Source organism: Polypterus senegalus, chromosome 12 (assembly GCF_016835505.1).
Source record: "Polypterus senegalus isolate Bchr_013 chromosome 12, ASM1683550v1, whole genome shotgun sequence".
Lineage (NCBI taxonomy): Eukaryota > Metazoa > Chordata > Cladistia > Polypteriformes > Polypteridae > Polypterus > Polypterus senegalus.
Window position 1 is genome coordinate 3,611,055 of NC_053165.1, and position 15,978 is coordinate 3,627,032.

Genomic DNA, 15,978 nt, shown 5'->3' on the forward strand with positions numbered 1-15,978 from the left:
AGGATTCTGATTGGTCTGTTTATCAATGGGGTAACTGGCCAGTATCTTGGAGTTTGGTTTGATTTTACTGGTAGACACTATCCAGCATTCTGCTGTGAACAGGAGCGGAAACAAGTAAAACATTTGTTTTTAACCATCCAATGATTATGTACAACAACTGAGAAAACTTACAATTGTCTGGTCTCTTGCAGTGTTAACTGTTAATTAATTTTTATTACCATTTGACTAGAAAAAAATGTGATGCTTATTATTTAATGAAAATGTTGCTGTTAAACAGAAAGGTGGAATGGTGGCACATTGGCTAGCACTATTGACTTGCAGATCTAGAATCTGGAGTTCTACCTCTGGCTATACTCTGTGTAGACTTGCCCATGTTAAGTAACCTTGCCAATTCTATACCGGGCAAATATTAGTGAGTGCAAGTGTGTACTGCTCAGTAAACTTGTGTCCAGTAGTTTATGAGGTTGGTTCATGACTTCAGGCCAAAGTTGAACCTTGGCTTATAGAAGCTCTAAATTGGGCATGTAGGTTACAATATAAATTATTTGATGAACAGACGCTTAAAAGAATGGATAAGTAAACCCCCGTATAAATATGTAACATGTATACTAATTCTTAGGGTATAGGTGGTACCCATTCAGTTTTACATTATGAATAAACCACTAATTTATTTCATTTCTTTGAGATTGTGTATTACAAATTAAATAAAAGCTTTCCCATGTCTATATGCAGAATTTCTAGCAGAAGACTGGTCATCAGGCATCCTTTATGCTACCCCATTATTTATATTATGCTTTACTACACAGCACAGTTTTCCTGCAATAAATTGCATTATGCAATAGTATAATTAAACAGCAGTATATACCTTCTTTCAAGCAGCCGTCACTCACACACACACACATTAGGACTTACATTTCTCTAGTTGTGCCCACTTTGAAAACAAAAAATACTCTTGCCACATTTAAACTTTTATTGCATCCACACTTGATCCAAACACCAACAATATTCTTAACAAATGCAGCTGTTGCATCTTGTGGAAGACCAACTTTAGCTTTTGTAAGTGTCTGAACATTTTAGAAAGCACCTTGGCATCATGACTATAAGATTCCATCTTTCATAAGGGTTTAAAGTCATCCATTATGGTAAAGTATGAGATTAACAGCATTTTGAGACTGGGTGAACAAGTAACAAATAACTTAATTTTCTACAGTGAAACTGTTGTGTATCAGCCTACCTTTAAAATAATGTCTGCACACAAAATATACATTAACATTTATGTTTTATCATTCCTTAATAGGTCATGAATATTTAGTGTAAAAATGGCATCATACAGTCGTATGCTCAAATACTTCATGGGATTTAATCTTTCACAACAACTCTATTCCCATCCAAGCTTTTGCCTCCATTGACCTTAGCCAAACTGAAAAGTCATTTTTACATGTAGCAAATATTAATTTAAATGACCGCAAAAATCAGGTGCTGCCAAAAGAACAAAGAGAAAAATGCCTTGTCTGTGCATTATGTCTCAACAGAATGGAGATCATTTAGTTAATGGTTTCTATATTCAAGTAGTTAAGCAACCTATCTTCTAATTTCTTATGAACACAGTTATTAATGCTTTGCAGCAATTGCAACACTTGCAAATTAAGGCATCATTTTAAGACAGCAAATTCTCTGCCACCTTTTAGTTTTAATGGGCTGCTATGCATCAAACTGCAACTGTACAATTAGCTAAAGCTTTAAAAGGCAGTGTTACTCTTTTTCACAGTTAAAAAGCAAACCTTAAAAGAATTGTTTTACAGGTTCATATACAGTTAAAAATTATAATAAAAAATGTAAATCACTTTTTTATCTCCTCAGGAAACTAATAATTAAAGCAGTAGCTACAGACCTGAAGTTTCTTTAAACCTCTCAAATCCCTTGGGGTATGGTAATTCAATTATACAAAGCCTTAGAGTTAATTCTGTTTTTTTTTTTCCCTTTCTTTTAAATTGCCGTGATATCTTCTAAAAGGAAAGAGTTCTGCTATTAACAAAATGGCATGAATTTCTGATAAATGCATGTCATAAGCTGCATGTTATGAACAATTTAAAAAATAGTCATCTTATTAATATATCTTATTATTCATATATCTATAGCATTTGTATTCTTCTGAATAGTGACCTCAAGGGACCAACAATTAATTTTTTTGGAAATTTAATACATATCACAAATAGAAATTTAGCCCCTCTTGTTCTTGTTTAATACAACAAAGTTGTGTTAGTATATTGTTTCAATGGACTTCAACATCAAGTTGGCTTTAGACCAGGGGTCTGCAAAGTCGTTCCTGGAGGGCCATAGTGGCTACAGATTTTTGTACCAATCCAGTTTCTTAATGAGTCAAATTCTTGCTCTTTAAACATTTATTGCTCAAACAACATTTTTATGGTTAATTTAGTTGTCTCTTCTGTAAAAATTCACAACTCTTAATTGCTTATTTTAGTCTTAAACATCTGCATTCAATGTTTTTGATTGCTCCGTGTTAGCAATAAGATACAAATGACAAAGAAACCAGTAGTCCTCCATCTTACTTGTTCCATTTACATCTACATGCATCTATCATGACCTATCTGGTTTAGTAAAATATATATGGAAGGAAACTGATGAGAAAAAAAGTGGAGTATAGAATATTACTCACCTCCTTCAGACCATAAATCATTTAGAGATCATCCTTGAAAATTAAAAACATCTACAATATTAGAAGTACCTGAAAAACCAGAATAAAACTCTGACACGCAATACAATTAAATAAGATCAGATACTAACAAGGACTGGTTTCTAAATAAGCGATTGGGTTGGAACAAAAATATGTAGCCACTATGGCCCTCTAGGACAGACCTCTGCTCTAAACTCCAACCTATTCGTTTTAGCCTTTCTCATCTACAAACTGAAATCATTTTACTAAAGAATGAGTACCTTGGGATCAGCAGTAAGCAACTTGAAGGCCTGGTAGACTTGGCTTTCCTTCACTCCTCCACCCAGATCAAGGAAGTTTGCTGGTTTACCTCCATGTAAATCAATGATATCACATGTTGCCATAGCAAGGCCAGCTCCATTCACTAGAAAAAAAAAGAAATATAGGGATGTCTTTTAAAAGGATAAGCAAGATGAGGACACAAAATGTATACAATTATTGGGTAATAACTAACAAAATTTCAAACACTTTGTTCTCAAAAATGTATTTAGGCTACTAGCTTAAACACTAATCACATGTAAGGAATTCCCTGATGCAAATGAAAAAGGAAAAAAAAAAAAAAAAAAGATTGTTAAATTTATATTAAATTTCATTGCTTTGGAATCACCTGAAAATTGTTCTGATATGTGATGGCACAAGGAAAGGACAATGCAGACAAATAGTACAGGCAAGCTGTAGACAGCGCTTTGAGACAGGAGAAAGGCAGATAGGTGTGGACAAACAATTGTAATGGGCATTGCAAGAATAAATAAACAGAAGCAGAGTGGAATGAGAGTAGCAAATGTCAAAAGTCAAAAACACAGATGTAATACTGCATCTTTTTTGTTTTAAAGGTGTTCTCTGTGGCTGTAACACTAGGGGAGCTCATATAGGTGAATGGCAGCTGGAAAGCAGTCCAATTTTAATAAATACCCCTCGGTAAAGGAAGGACTGAACTGTTGATCTTGTGAGGTGTGACTTCAGAAGTGGGACAGTCGCTAAAATAAAAACTTCACATACAGAGTAGATATCACATGGGGGGGGAGCTCTAAGGAATGGTGATTACTGTCATTGTGGAGCTCCCATTATAACACGCTGCACTGGAAAGTAGCAATGCAGAGAATTCACTCAAGCTCCATATGCGCAAAGCATACAATTATACAACTCAAAATTATATATCGAGCACATCTGTCTCCACTAAAACTCTCCAAAATGTTTCCAGGACATGATCCAACCTGCGAACGTTGCAACCAAGCCCCAGCCTCACTAGGTCACATGTTCTGGGCCTGCACCAAATTAACATTATTCTGGAAAAATTTTTTTAATTACCTCTCAGACAGCCTTGGACTCACAATCCCTCCTAACCCATTAACAGCTGTGTTTGGGGTTCTTCCAGAGGGTCTTAAAGTGGAGAAGGACAAACAAATTGTGATTGCATTCACTACACTGTTGGCACGCAGACTTATTCTGATAAACTGGAAGAACCCAAACTCTCCTCTTTTAAGTCAGTGGGAAACTGATGTGTTATACTATTTAAAATTGGAAAAAATCAAATACTCAGAGGATCTGTACAGACTTTTTTCAAAACATGGCAGGATCTAATCAGTAATATTTTGAAATGAGTTTATAAAGCACAGAGAATTTGTTGATTTAGGTATTTTTACAAGCCTTAAATTTTACACCGTTTGGCTTGCTCTCTCTCTCAAGGGTGGGGATCGATCTGTTCTTAGCATAATTCTTTTTTTTTGTAAAAACTTGATTGCTATGTATTGATTGTAATAAAATTAATAAAAAAAAAATAAATAAATAAAATAACACGCTGCACTGAATTCTCAAGCCTCATACAACCACTGAGCCATTGTTTCACCACTCCTCAACTATACTGTTGATAAAGCATGTCTGTCCCCTTCCTGATTTCTTCTGTTATTGCATTATTTTAGCACTGAATGTTTTCATAGCTTCATCCAAAATCCAATATTAATGAAACTAGTCCATCTTAGGAGGTCATTATGTCAATTTTGTCTGCCCTGTCACTAGAAGGACATCGTACTCCAAGTTGACACTCATGACCACACTTTACAGGTTTACTGTGATGTGTACAAACTGCATGTTGAAATTCTATCAGGTTTACTCTGAATGGTGACAGTGATATGATACCAAGAAAAAGATACAAGCACAAAAAAGGATACAAAGCATACAGCGTATATACACACAATAATATATCGGGATACTCTCTTAAAGATTTAAATAAAAGAAAGTCTGAATCAACTGTACCCACATGCATTATCTCACAGTCATAAAAGTCTTAATATGTGCTTTCCCTAATACAAGAAGTCTTTTCCTGATTGGGTTGCTTCAGTCTCTCAGATGTGCATGAAAGGCAGTGCACTTACCCCTGCATGCCAGCAGCTCTGAAGAACATCTTTGAATTTTGCTAAGTCTGACAAGTCAGCAATGTTAACTTGTTGCTGGAGATTTATCAAGTTTTCTTTTATGCTGTAAAGGTGTGCTGAAATACTCCACAATTATTCTCAAGAGTCTGGAATAAACTATACTTTAGAAGAGGACTTCTTTCTTGATTTGCACAATGTTGATGGTCGAACAGATTGAACTTTGTCAGTTACACTTGTTCTTCCCACTAAACCTTTCTTCTCATTTGTAAGCTTTTTGTTGAGTCATGCTGTTTTCACTTCTGGACTAAGCCAACATACTTTAGTGACATTTCAAATCGCCTTTACTTTTTGATTTACCGTTGTATATTACCAAATATAATAAGTCAACAGATGAAAAGCTAGTGGTCAGATGCAAACAACTGACTTAAAAACAGAAAGCAATGAGTTATGGTGTGAGGAATTTTCCCAGAATTAGATGATGTTAAAAGTGGGGTCCCTTAGGAATCAATGCTACTGCTCTTTTTAACTGATATAAATGATCAAGATAAGAATTTAACTAACAAGCTGGTTAAGTTTGCCAATGACAATAAGCAGGATGGAATGGCAGATACCCAAAAGTCAGTATAGTCATTATAAGATAGAATTTAGACTTGGGCAGGCATGTGACAAATGAAGACTAATGAAAATAAATGTGGCAGATGAAGATTAATGTAAATAATCATGCAGATCTATGCACAGGAAGTAGAGTTACTGCATACAATTAAAGCGGTTGGGGGCATTGCTCTGACACTTCAAATTACACCATGTGAAAAAGACTTGGTTATAGTGGGCTCATCTATTGTATATCCAAAGAACAATGAGCAGATTAAGAAACCTCATAAGATATTTATTTATATAGAATGTTGTGTTGTGTACAAATAAATGAGGGTTAAAATTAAGCTATATAATGCACATGAGGCCTCACTTCAAACACTGCCAGGCAGGTTTGCTCTTCATATTAGAATAAAAGATAAATTAGCCTTAGAGAAAGGCAAGAGAAGTGTGACTGGACTGATTCCAGGAATGTGACGTCTGAATTATGAGGAAAGGTTGAAGGTGCCGAATGTTTAGTGTTTAGTCAAATTAAGATTTTACGAGTGACATGATAGAAACATTTAAAATTATGAAGGGAATTATTGGGGCAGATGGCAGTTTTTAGTTTAAAATGAGTTATTCAAGTAAGAACATTATGTTCAAATATATTTAAATTATTTTTTTAAATAATGATATAGCAGTGAATCAAATAGGCTGGCAACACTACACTTAATCATTCATAAGATGGCACACACCTTACACTTTAAGCTCAATTCAAGTTACTATTCTAAATTGAATTATGGCCTGCTTTATTCTAGAATGGGTTCTTCTGTCTTCTAGCATGTATAGTATATTTGCACTATTGCTGGGACCTTAAACTTACACACACATTTTTACAATAACTGGTCCACAAAGAAAAAAAAGTGCAAGTCAACTGTTGGAGACAATGTGATATGATAAAGAGATCTACCTCTCCAAAATGTCTTATGATACAGTAATCCCTCGCTGTATCGCGCTTTGACTTTCGCGGCTTCACTCTATCGCGGATTTTATATGTAAGCATATCTATATAACGCGGATTTTCCGCTGCTTCGCGGGTTCTGCGGACAATGGGTCTTTTTACTTCCAGTACATGCGTCCTCAGTTGGTTTGCCCAGTTGATTTCATACAAGGCACGCTATTGGCGGATGGCTGAGAAGCTAACCAATCAGAGCACGCAGTTAAGTTCCTGTTGCTGACTGGCTCAGAGACGGAGCGCCAAATTCAATTCCATGGCGTTAACCAGGAAGTCTCGTCTCGCTCATTCAGCATCAACATGTTTCGCTGAGTAAAGAGTTAACTTTTGTGTTTATATTTGTGCATAGTCAAGCCCTTCGTTATGGCTCCAAAATGATCTGCTCCTGCTTCAGGGGCCGTGCCCAAGTGCCAACAGAAGATGTTAACGATTGGCGAAAAGGTAAAAGTTTTGGATATGTTGAAGAAAGGGAAAAGCTACACTGCTGTAGGACGCCATTACGGCATCAATGAGTCCACGACTCTTTTTATTTAAAAAGAAGGAAAAGAAGAGCTACGACAGCAGTATCCTTTTAACCAGGGCACAAAACGAGTTGTAAGTGGATGTAATAAGGCAGTAGTCTGGATGGAATCTGCTTCAGGGATTTGGATTAAAGACTGCCGGAAGAAGAACAACGGCGGTGCTACACAGTCACCTGAAGAGGCTCCTTTAGAAGGGCTGTAACGCTCTCCTTTGTTGTGCAGTAAAACTGAACTCATTGTTATCGGACAAGTCGTCGTGTCATTGTTGGGGAGTAACCATAATTAATTTTCGACTTGCAGTACTTAGTACATGTACATACGTTTAGTGTCACTGTACACACATTTACTGTATATAATTTTTCTTGCATTGTACGTATTTATTGCTGGTGGCCTGTCTATCGTAATGTCTGTAACATATGTGATATCGGATACGCTCGATATCTTTAAAATAATATTTAGGTTTTACTGTATATAAACAGTGTGTTTACATACATACAAACCGGATTCCAAAAAAGTTGGGACACTAAACAAATTGTGAATAAAAACTGAATGCAATAATGTGGAGGTGCCAGGTCTTAACCAAGTCTTTTTCACATGGTGTAATTTGAAGTGTCAGAGCAATGCCCCCAACCGCTTTAATTGTATGCAGTAACTCTACTTCCTGTGCATAGATCTGCATGATTATGCCACAGAAGGGGAGATGCCACACAGTGGTGAAAATGGCCTTGTCCCAACTTTTTTGGGATTTGTTGACACCATGAAATTCTGAATCAACATATTTTTCCCTTAAAATGATACATTTTGTCAGTTTAAACTTTTGTTCCGTGATTTATGTTCTATTCTGAATAAAATATTAGAAGTTGGCACCTCCACATTATTGCATTCAGTTTTTATTCACGATTTGTATAGTGTCCCAACTTTTTTGGAATCCGGTTTGTAATTTCAATGAATCTTACCTAATATCTAAGAGAATACGAAGGGTTTATGCTGTATAACTGTGCGGGGAATATTTATAAACAGTGTGGGAGAGTTTCTAAGGGCTTAAAATATATAAAAATAACCATACAAACATATGGTTTCTACTTCACGGATTTTCACCTATCGCAGGGGGTTCTGGAACACAACCCCTACGATCGAGGAGGGATTACTGTACACATTTAGAGAAGCTAGCTGATAAGTGCTTACCAGGCCAAAGTGAGAAAGACCTGCAGATCAACAGACATCATTTTAAGTTTATATAAAAACTACATGAAAATTCTTCACCCTGATTAGAGACAGATTTTAGCAGGGTGACAATTGTGAGAAATGCTGAATTGTGTTCTAAACTTAGTAACAATAGTGTTTTATTTATAAAATGTCAGGAATTGACCCATCCTGGCTCAACAGGAATCTAACCAGAGAGAAAAGTCAAAACCAAGTTCTATAAAGCTCCAAAAGATTGCACTGAATAAACAACAAAAACAAATTCATGTAACACAAATACAGAATCACTTTCTCGAATAAACTTCAAGACAACACCAATGACTATTAACAAATAACACAAACATGAAGCAAAACACAGTCTTGTTACCAGACACAGGACAGTAATGAAGAAAAGCCCAAACAAATAACCCTTCAGAATAGATGTACAATATATTTTGTCCTACTGTACAGTGTCTATGTCTATAGAAATCCTGCGATGTCAGGAACACACTCCCAGCAATGATGACCCCACACATATTGAAGACTCATAACAAACAGGATGTTAGAAGAAGCAGCCGCAGTTCCTGGAAACTGTAATAGTTGGGATGCAACTGTAATCCAGTGAACCGTCATCCAGTTAAACTGCAGCCGCTCTCAGTGAATGATGCAACTGAATGAATGAATCCTCCTGGTTTCATACAGGCTCTATTAAAATACAGCCCCTTCTTCAGTGGATTTGGAGTTTTTTAAGGAGTACTGCTACAACTTGCCCCATTAACTTATTTATTTTGATCATAGTGCTTCAAGCTCTTGTGAAGGGTTCAATCTATTGGTAAAGACCAACATGAGACAAAATTGTTGACCATGCTGCTGTAAATCAGGCCTGACTAAATTTTCTGATTGACAAACACCTACCTCTACTCATCCCATTGCCTGAATCGAGTACCCTATGTGGCAATAATTTATAAGCAGCTGATGACTGCATGTTTGAATACTTTAAATGAGCTGTCTTTTCCTTTCTTTATGCTAGCAATAATTAAAAAGATCTGGAAGTTAAAAAGAAACAAATACGTTTCCACAGTGTGTTTATTAGTTTTGTCAAACAATATAAAATAGTGGATTCTAGGTTTTGCCACAACTGATTACATTTGTTTTTATATTTTCTGAAATAAATTCTTTAAATCGTTTTCATTTAGGCAAAGCAAATGAAATTAAAATGATGTCATGTTGTTTCACACCACTGAACTTCTCAAAGACAAAAGAAATTGCAAACAGAAAGATATGTTTAAAAAAGCCAGGGGTTTAAAAATGTATTTCCCAATGACATCTTAAATGAAAGGTAATTCTTGGTGCTTAAATTATTATTATTTTTTTTTTATTTTATTGCTTGCCTCAGCTACTCGTCTACAACCTTGAAAATGACTAATACGGCTGTTTATTTCTGTATGAAATGCAAAATGATTCTTATTGCAGTCATGGCTTTAGTGAACAGGTGTTTATTCAATAACTACACTTTATTCTCTTCATTTAGTTCACTTGACTAAGATTCTGAGCATTTAAGTACTTCCTTATTTCGTATCCTAAGAAAAAAAGCACTTCAAATATCAAGGTAGCTAGGAGGCAAGTTACTAACTTGGTTCAATTTGCACCTGTACATCACAATGTATCTGTTTGAATAAAATACTTGGAAAGGGAGAGAAAAATATGTCAAAGGATTGAGAAGTACTAATCCATTACAGTTTACAAAACATTTTGTTGATTTTCTTAAGAAACTAAAATAAACACAGCTAGCAAGTTAGACTGTGGTTAGGAGGAGCTGGGTTTTGCTGATACACAGGGCTCTCCCCAGACACTTCTTGTTATATATACCCATTATGGGTGGAAGACTGGTACCAGGGATTTCTTATACTACTGTTATCTCTTGTAGCAGAGCTTTGTGATCAGTCATAGTGGCACTACCATAGCGAATTGTAATAAAACCGGTCAGAATACTCTACACTGCACAAATAACACTTGGTGGAGAATTATTGTACTCAGCCTACTAACAATGTGTTTTCTTTGATGGGCGATGTGATGGGTCCAAGGAAGACCCTGGGTTATATGGACTCCCAGGAACTTGAAACTGTTAACCCTCTCCACAATAGCTCCTTTGATGGTGATGAATCCACAGTCCATATCCTGTTTCCATAAACAAACACAAAAATATATATTTTTTTTTTTTTGCTGATGTTGAAGTTCCAGTTGTTTTCAATGTACCAGTCAGCTAGGAACTTCACACTCTCTCCTATAGGTAATCTCATCACGATCATGAATCAAACCCACCTTTGTTGTGTCGTCAAGGCGTTACTTGGTTTGTGTTGTGTCTAGAAGCACATGCAGAGATTATTAGCACTAATTGATGGACTATCAAGGCTGTGTACTAAGCTCAATGTTCATGAGAAGTATGGTGGAAGAGTAATTTCCTATCCACCAGTGCAGAAGCCCACAATCTGGTTACATGTGGAACATGAGAGGCCAAAAAGCATGAGTTTACTGACAAGCTTCATAGGGGTGATAAATAGGGTACTTACTTATTAGTTACTATTGTCAAGGTGAGTGGCAGTAAAAATGACATCTTCTATGGTGTGGTCAGTCCAAGGGAAACTGAAGCAGATCTATGATGTCTGAAATGCTATCTTTAATATATGCCATTATTAGCCACTCAAAGCCATTCATTTTTATAAAAATGAGTGTAATACGGCAGTCATTGTTCAGACTCATGATGCCACAGTTCTCTGTAACAGGTATGTTTATAGAAGAAACACACAGTGTCATTTACTGGAGTGTAATGAATGTAAAGTGTACTTTTTTAATCATTGTGTTAAATCTGTCAGCCTTAACAGGTATTTTCATAAAGGACCTTTATTTTTCACAAATTAACACAGTATAAACATACTAAAGATACTACAAAGACAGTGAGAATCAACTGTTGTGACTATTTCAACTGGACATTATTTATATGAATCATACACTAACCTTCATATCTGTCAAACCTGATTATCCCCATACTATACAGTGTGCATTAATGTGCACTTCATTTTTACCATGTACTTCCTATGAACCTATTAGAAATGAACACCTGCAGTCAAAAGCTTGAATGGACACTTGAGCTTAAGAAAAAAGCCACACATTTTAGCTCTGCTGGATGACAGCTTGTGCTTAGGGGAGATGGGAAGGCCTGCATTTAGATACTGGAGGGGGGCTAATTCGAGGCAGCAGCACCGGGTGTGCAAATGTGCCACATTACATTTACACACATTTAGACATACTGCCACTAAGGCAGATATAGTAGTACAAATCTTTCTAAATGTCTTTCATTAACAATCATTTTTAAACCATCAAAGTTTTTCAGACTGAATTTTTCAAATTAGGAGGTCTTACCAGGTCAGAACCTATATTTCTGTAGTATAAGTTTTGGCTTTGAGAGGCCTGCAAGTATTTCTTTGCACCAGGGGAAAATCGTGCCTTGCTTGGAATAAAATACATCAAAAGTTATCATTTGAGATAAGTCCTAAATCATTTCTAAAATCAACTACTTGTCTGTGTCAGTGAGACTCTACATCTCAAAGCACACCAAACGATGTACACTAAAACATTCTTATTGCACCTACATAAAAATTAATTATAAAAGAAACAGTATAATTAGTCCATGTACATGCTAGAAATGCAGGCAATTAGACATTATCCCCTTAAGAGATGGTCTTGTTACCATGAAGTCAACTTAGTGACCCTATCAGTTAAGTCTTGTTAGCACCAATCAATTAGGAATACTTCTAATTCTAAATAATAAATGAAAAAAATATCTAGACGTAACGTTTTAGAAATGAACTGCCTTTCCATTTGAAAAGCAGCGAGTGCCTTTTCAAACTTAGGCTGCTCACCAACCCTGTTTTCACCAGAAAATTGATGACTAACCAAACATAAAATAAACAGATATAACAAACTTTCTGTTTATTGATTTACTGCTTGTGGACAGGGAAACAGATCAACTGTAATGAAAACGGTTTTCATTATTATTTGCAAAAACTTGAATCAATAAGGGCTGCTTTCCTGAGAGTTCCAGGTACAGGAATGAAGCTGTACCCGATTCTTTAAATGTGAGCCATTATATACAAGACATGCTCAGAACTCCTGTTGTAGAACCCCTTACTTCATGTACCTGACTTTACATTGTCATCTTAAACACCTACATACTCAACTAGTTAATAAATTTTTCTTTCTGTCATGTAGCTTTTAATCTTGTGATACATACTGCAACAACTGTAAAGTGTTTGTGTTGTGCAGTGCTCCAATACTCACCTTTTTTGAAAAGGATTGTTTCTACCTAGTGTTTATTCTATTTGTTATTCATCACCAGTGTATTTTCTATATTTTAAACACATACACACAATCTCAAATATGCACAAATAAGGGGTATATTCAAGACTTTTATGATGAATATAAATCGAATTCATAGTGTGAGAAGGTGCTGTCACTGATGACTCCTCCCTTTTTACCATTAGAATGAGGAGTGTGCCAGGAACATTACTTCCTCCAAAATCAAAGAACCCATACCTCTTCTTCGTACCATAAGGAACCAGAAGTGGATGTTCATTCAAGAATCTGTGTCTGGGAATGGAGTATCCTTAAAATGATCCATGGACCTAATTGCTCCCACAGTATTTTCAGTCTTTTGTTTATTATGGTGCTGTAAGAATTATGTTTCTGGACTTCTCTAGCGCCTTCAGCACCATCCAACCTCTGCTCCTTAGGGACAAGCTGACAGAGATGGGAGTAGATTCATTTCTGGTAGCATGAATCGTGGACTAGCTTAAAGACATACCTCAGTATGTGCGTCTCGGGAACTGCAGGTCTGACATTGTGGTCAGCAACACAGGAGCGCCGCAGGGGACTGTACTTTCTCTAGTCCCGTTCAGCCAACATACATCAGACTTCCAATACAACTCGGAGTCCTGCCACGTGCAAAAGTTTGCAGACGACACTGCTATCGTGGGCTACATTAGGAGTGGGCAGGAGGAGGAGTATAGGAAACTAATGAAGGACTTTGTTAAATGGTGCGCCTCAAACCACCTACACCTGAACACCAGCAAAACCAAGGAGCTGGTGGTGGATTTTAGGAGGCCCAGGCCCCTCATGGACCCCGTGATCATCAGAGGCGACAGGGTGCAGACCTATAAATACCTGGGAGTGCAGCTGGATGATAAACTGGACTGGACTGCCAATACTGATGCTCTGTATAATAAAGGACAGAGCCAACTATACTTCATTAGAAGGCTGGCGTCTTTCAACATCTGCAATAAGATGCTGCAGATGTTTTATCAGACAGTTGTGGCGAGCGCCCTCTTCTACGCGGTGGTGTGCTGGAGAGGCAGCATAAAGAAGAGGGATGCCTCACGCCTGGACAAACTGGTGAGGAAGGCAGGCTCTCTTGTAGGCACAGAGCTGGACAGTTTAACATCCATGGCAGAGCGACGGGCGCTGAGCAAGCTCCTGTCAATAATGGAAAATCCACTGAACAGGATCATCTCCAGACAGAGGATGCTGCTGCTGGAGTATGTGAATTTCCCCTTGGGATTAATAAAGTATCTAAAGATATGCCTTTTAAACACTGTTCACCATGATGGTGTCCCAACTCTTCATCTTGCACTCTTTGGTTGTTTTACAACAAACATGGCAAGATCAAAACATTTCTGAGCCTGACCTGTTAAAATAAACATTTAAAATGAATAATTTTTCAGCATAATCTTTGTGAATACTAATACTGTATACTTGTTATAATTTTCATAAAGCTCTTCTATTTCACTATATGAAGAAAATGTGTCTTCTAACTTGTGTAGCTGACTTGCTATCTTCTTCAGAAGTAGACTGTGAAACAGGTGGTAATCACATGCAGTCAGGATTATATAATAGGTTGGGTGTTGAATCACTGAATGATGGAAACAATGTGAAGTAGAAGACAGACAATAGATGTTTTATTCTCTTTTTCTTGACTGAGTGCTTTAAACAGCTTAACAAATCAGTATAAAACTGAGAGGATATGCAATCAATTTAGCCTACAAAAAGCATATACGCATGATCCTGACAGGACTTACTTGGTCCTTGAACTTCTTCAATGTTTTAGAATTGCCAGGCTTCCATTGTTTCAATTGCTGGTTGGACTCCAAGTCATAGTAATGTATTTAATTTTACCTGAACTTATGAAATCTTAGATTTCTAACAGTCAGAATTCATTACCTTAATCTCTTTGGAACACTGCATGAAGTGATGATTCATTGAGGATTCAACATTCCAGGCACTCAACGTGTACAATCTTGGGTTCAGATTAACTTTTCATGAAGAACAAATAGAATTGACACATAACTAATCTCCTACTGTCTACTTTTCCACTCACGGTCAATGTTGGATCCACCATCACAATTTGGTCTCCAGTGGTAGTGTATCTTACATTATCAATATCAAAAGCTTCTTCCTGGAATGACGAATTCTACAGTTTCTCACTTGCTGCTTAATAAATTCTAAACACCATAATGGCTCCTATTATTTGAGAGATCTGCGATAATCCATACCCTTTACCTAATATCACATTTTTCCACTTTTCTTAAACATTTTAGCTTATAAGTATAGAGACTTGGTACAATTGTAAACATCTAAATTACAAGTGAAATTAGAATCAGAAACCTTAAGGTTTAAACTTTAACACCTCACCCACTACACCACAGGCTCAGGATTTCAGCAAAAACATCTACAAGAATACCATGAGAGACCCATTATGCAGGACTAACCAACAGTAAAAATACTCAACAAAAATATGCTAATTTGGATTCTTTAACAAGCAAAAGGTATTTTACAGAGATTGTCACTCATGGGAGAATGTCTGTGACTATTAAAAAATGTAATAATTAAAACAATGTATAATATAATCTAGCATACTTTCTTGGGACTTTTTAAGGTCATTGCACAGCTTTAGTCTAAGTCTTCACATCAAATTATTAGCAGTCGGACTTCAATGAGTGAACAGATTTGCTTACATGAATGACTTTAAATGTTCAGTGAACATGAAAATCATTATGCAGCACAGACTACACTTACCAAAGCAAGCAATATTTCCATCCATTCCAATGTACTTCAGGTCATATTTTGCTGCTTCCGTTTCTAGAGGATCACCTTCAGATGTATCATCCATTGCAAAGATTTCTTTTTGTCTGAACTCTGCATTATCATCAAAGTTGATTTTCGCATCAAAGCATACAACTGAGGGGAAAAAGCAGAGCAAATGAAAGTCATGAAACAGAATTCATAAAGAAATGCTGCAAACCTGCCATCCTCCATAACCTACTCAAAAGTTATAACCTTGCTTTTCATTGACAGAAAATAAAAAGAGCTCCAAACACACTAAAAGGTATACTATTTTGTCAAGGTAAAATATTCAAAATAAAGGTAACATAAAGGTAAAACACAGATAATTTAACTTGCATTTCTTTATTAAAAGAAAAAGTTAAAATGGGAGAATGTTCTGAATACTTCAACACACTTGTCATATCA

The 15,978-nt window shown here is 36.4% G+C and overlaps 1 protein-coding gene across 1 annotated transcript in view; it reads right to left on the reverse strand.

Annotated features, from left to right (window-relative positions):
• The window catches only part of suclg2 (succinate-CoA ligase GDP-forming subunit beta), a 145,106-nt gene that overhangs the window by 57,834 nt on the left and 71,294 nt on the right, over positions 1-15,978 (reverse strand). The window contains exons 8-9 of the mRNA XM_039770849.1: positions 15,526-15,687; positions 2,956-3,098 (exon numbers count right to left, since the gene is read on the reverse strand). Of these exons, the coding sequence (XP_039626783.1) occupies positions 2,956-3,098; positions 15,526-15,687 (305 nt within the window). The remainder of the gene's footprint in view (positions 1-2,955; positions 3,099-15,525; positions 15,688-15,978) is intronic.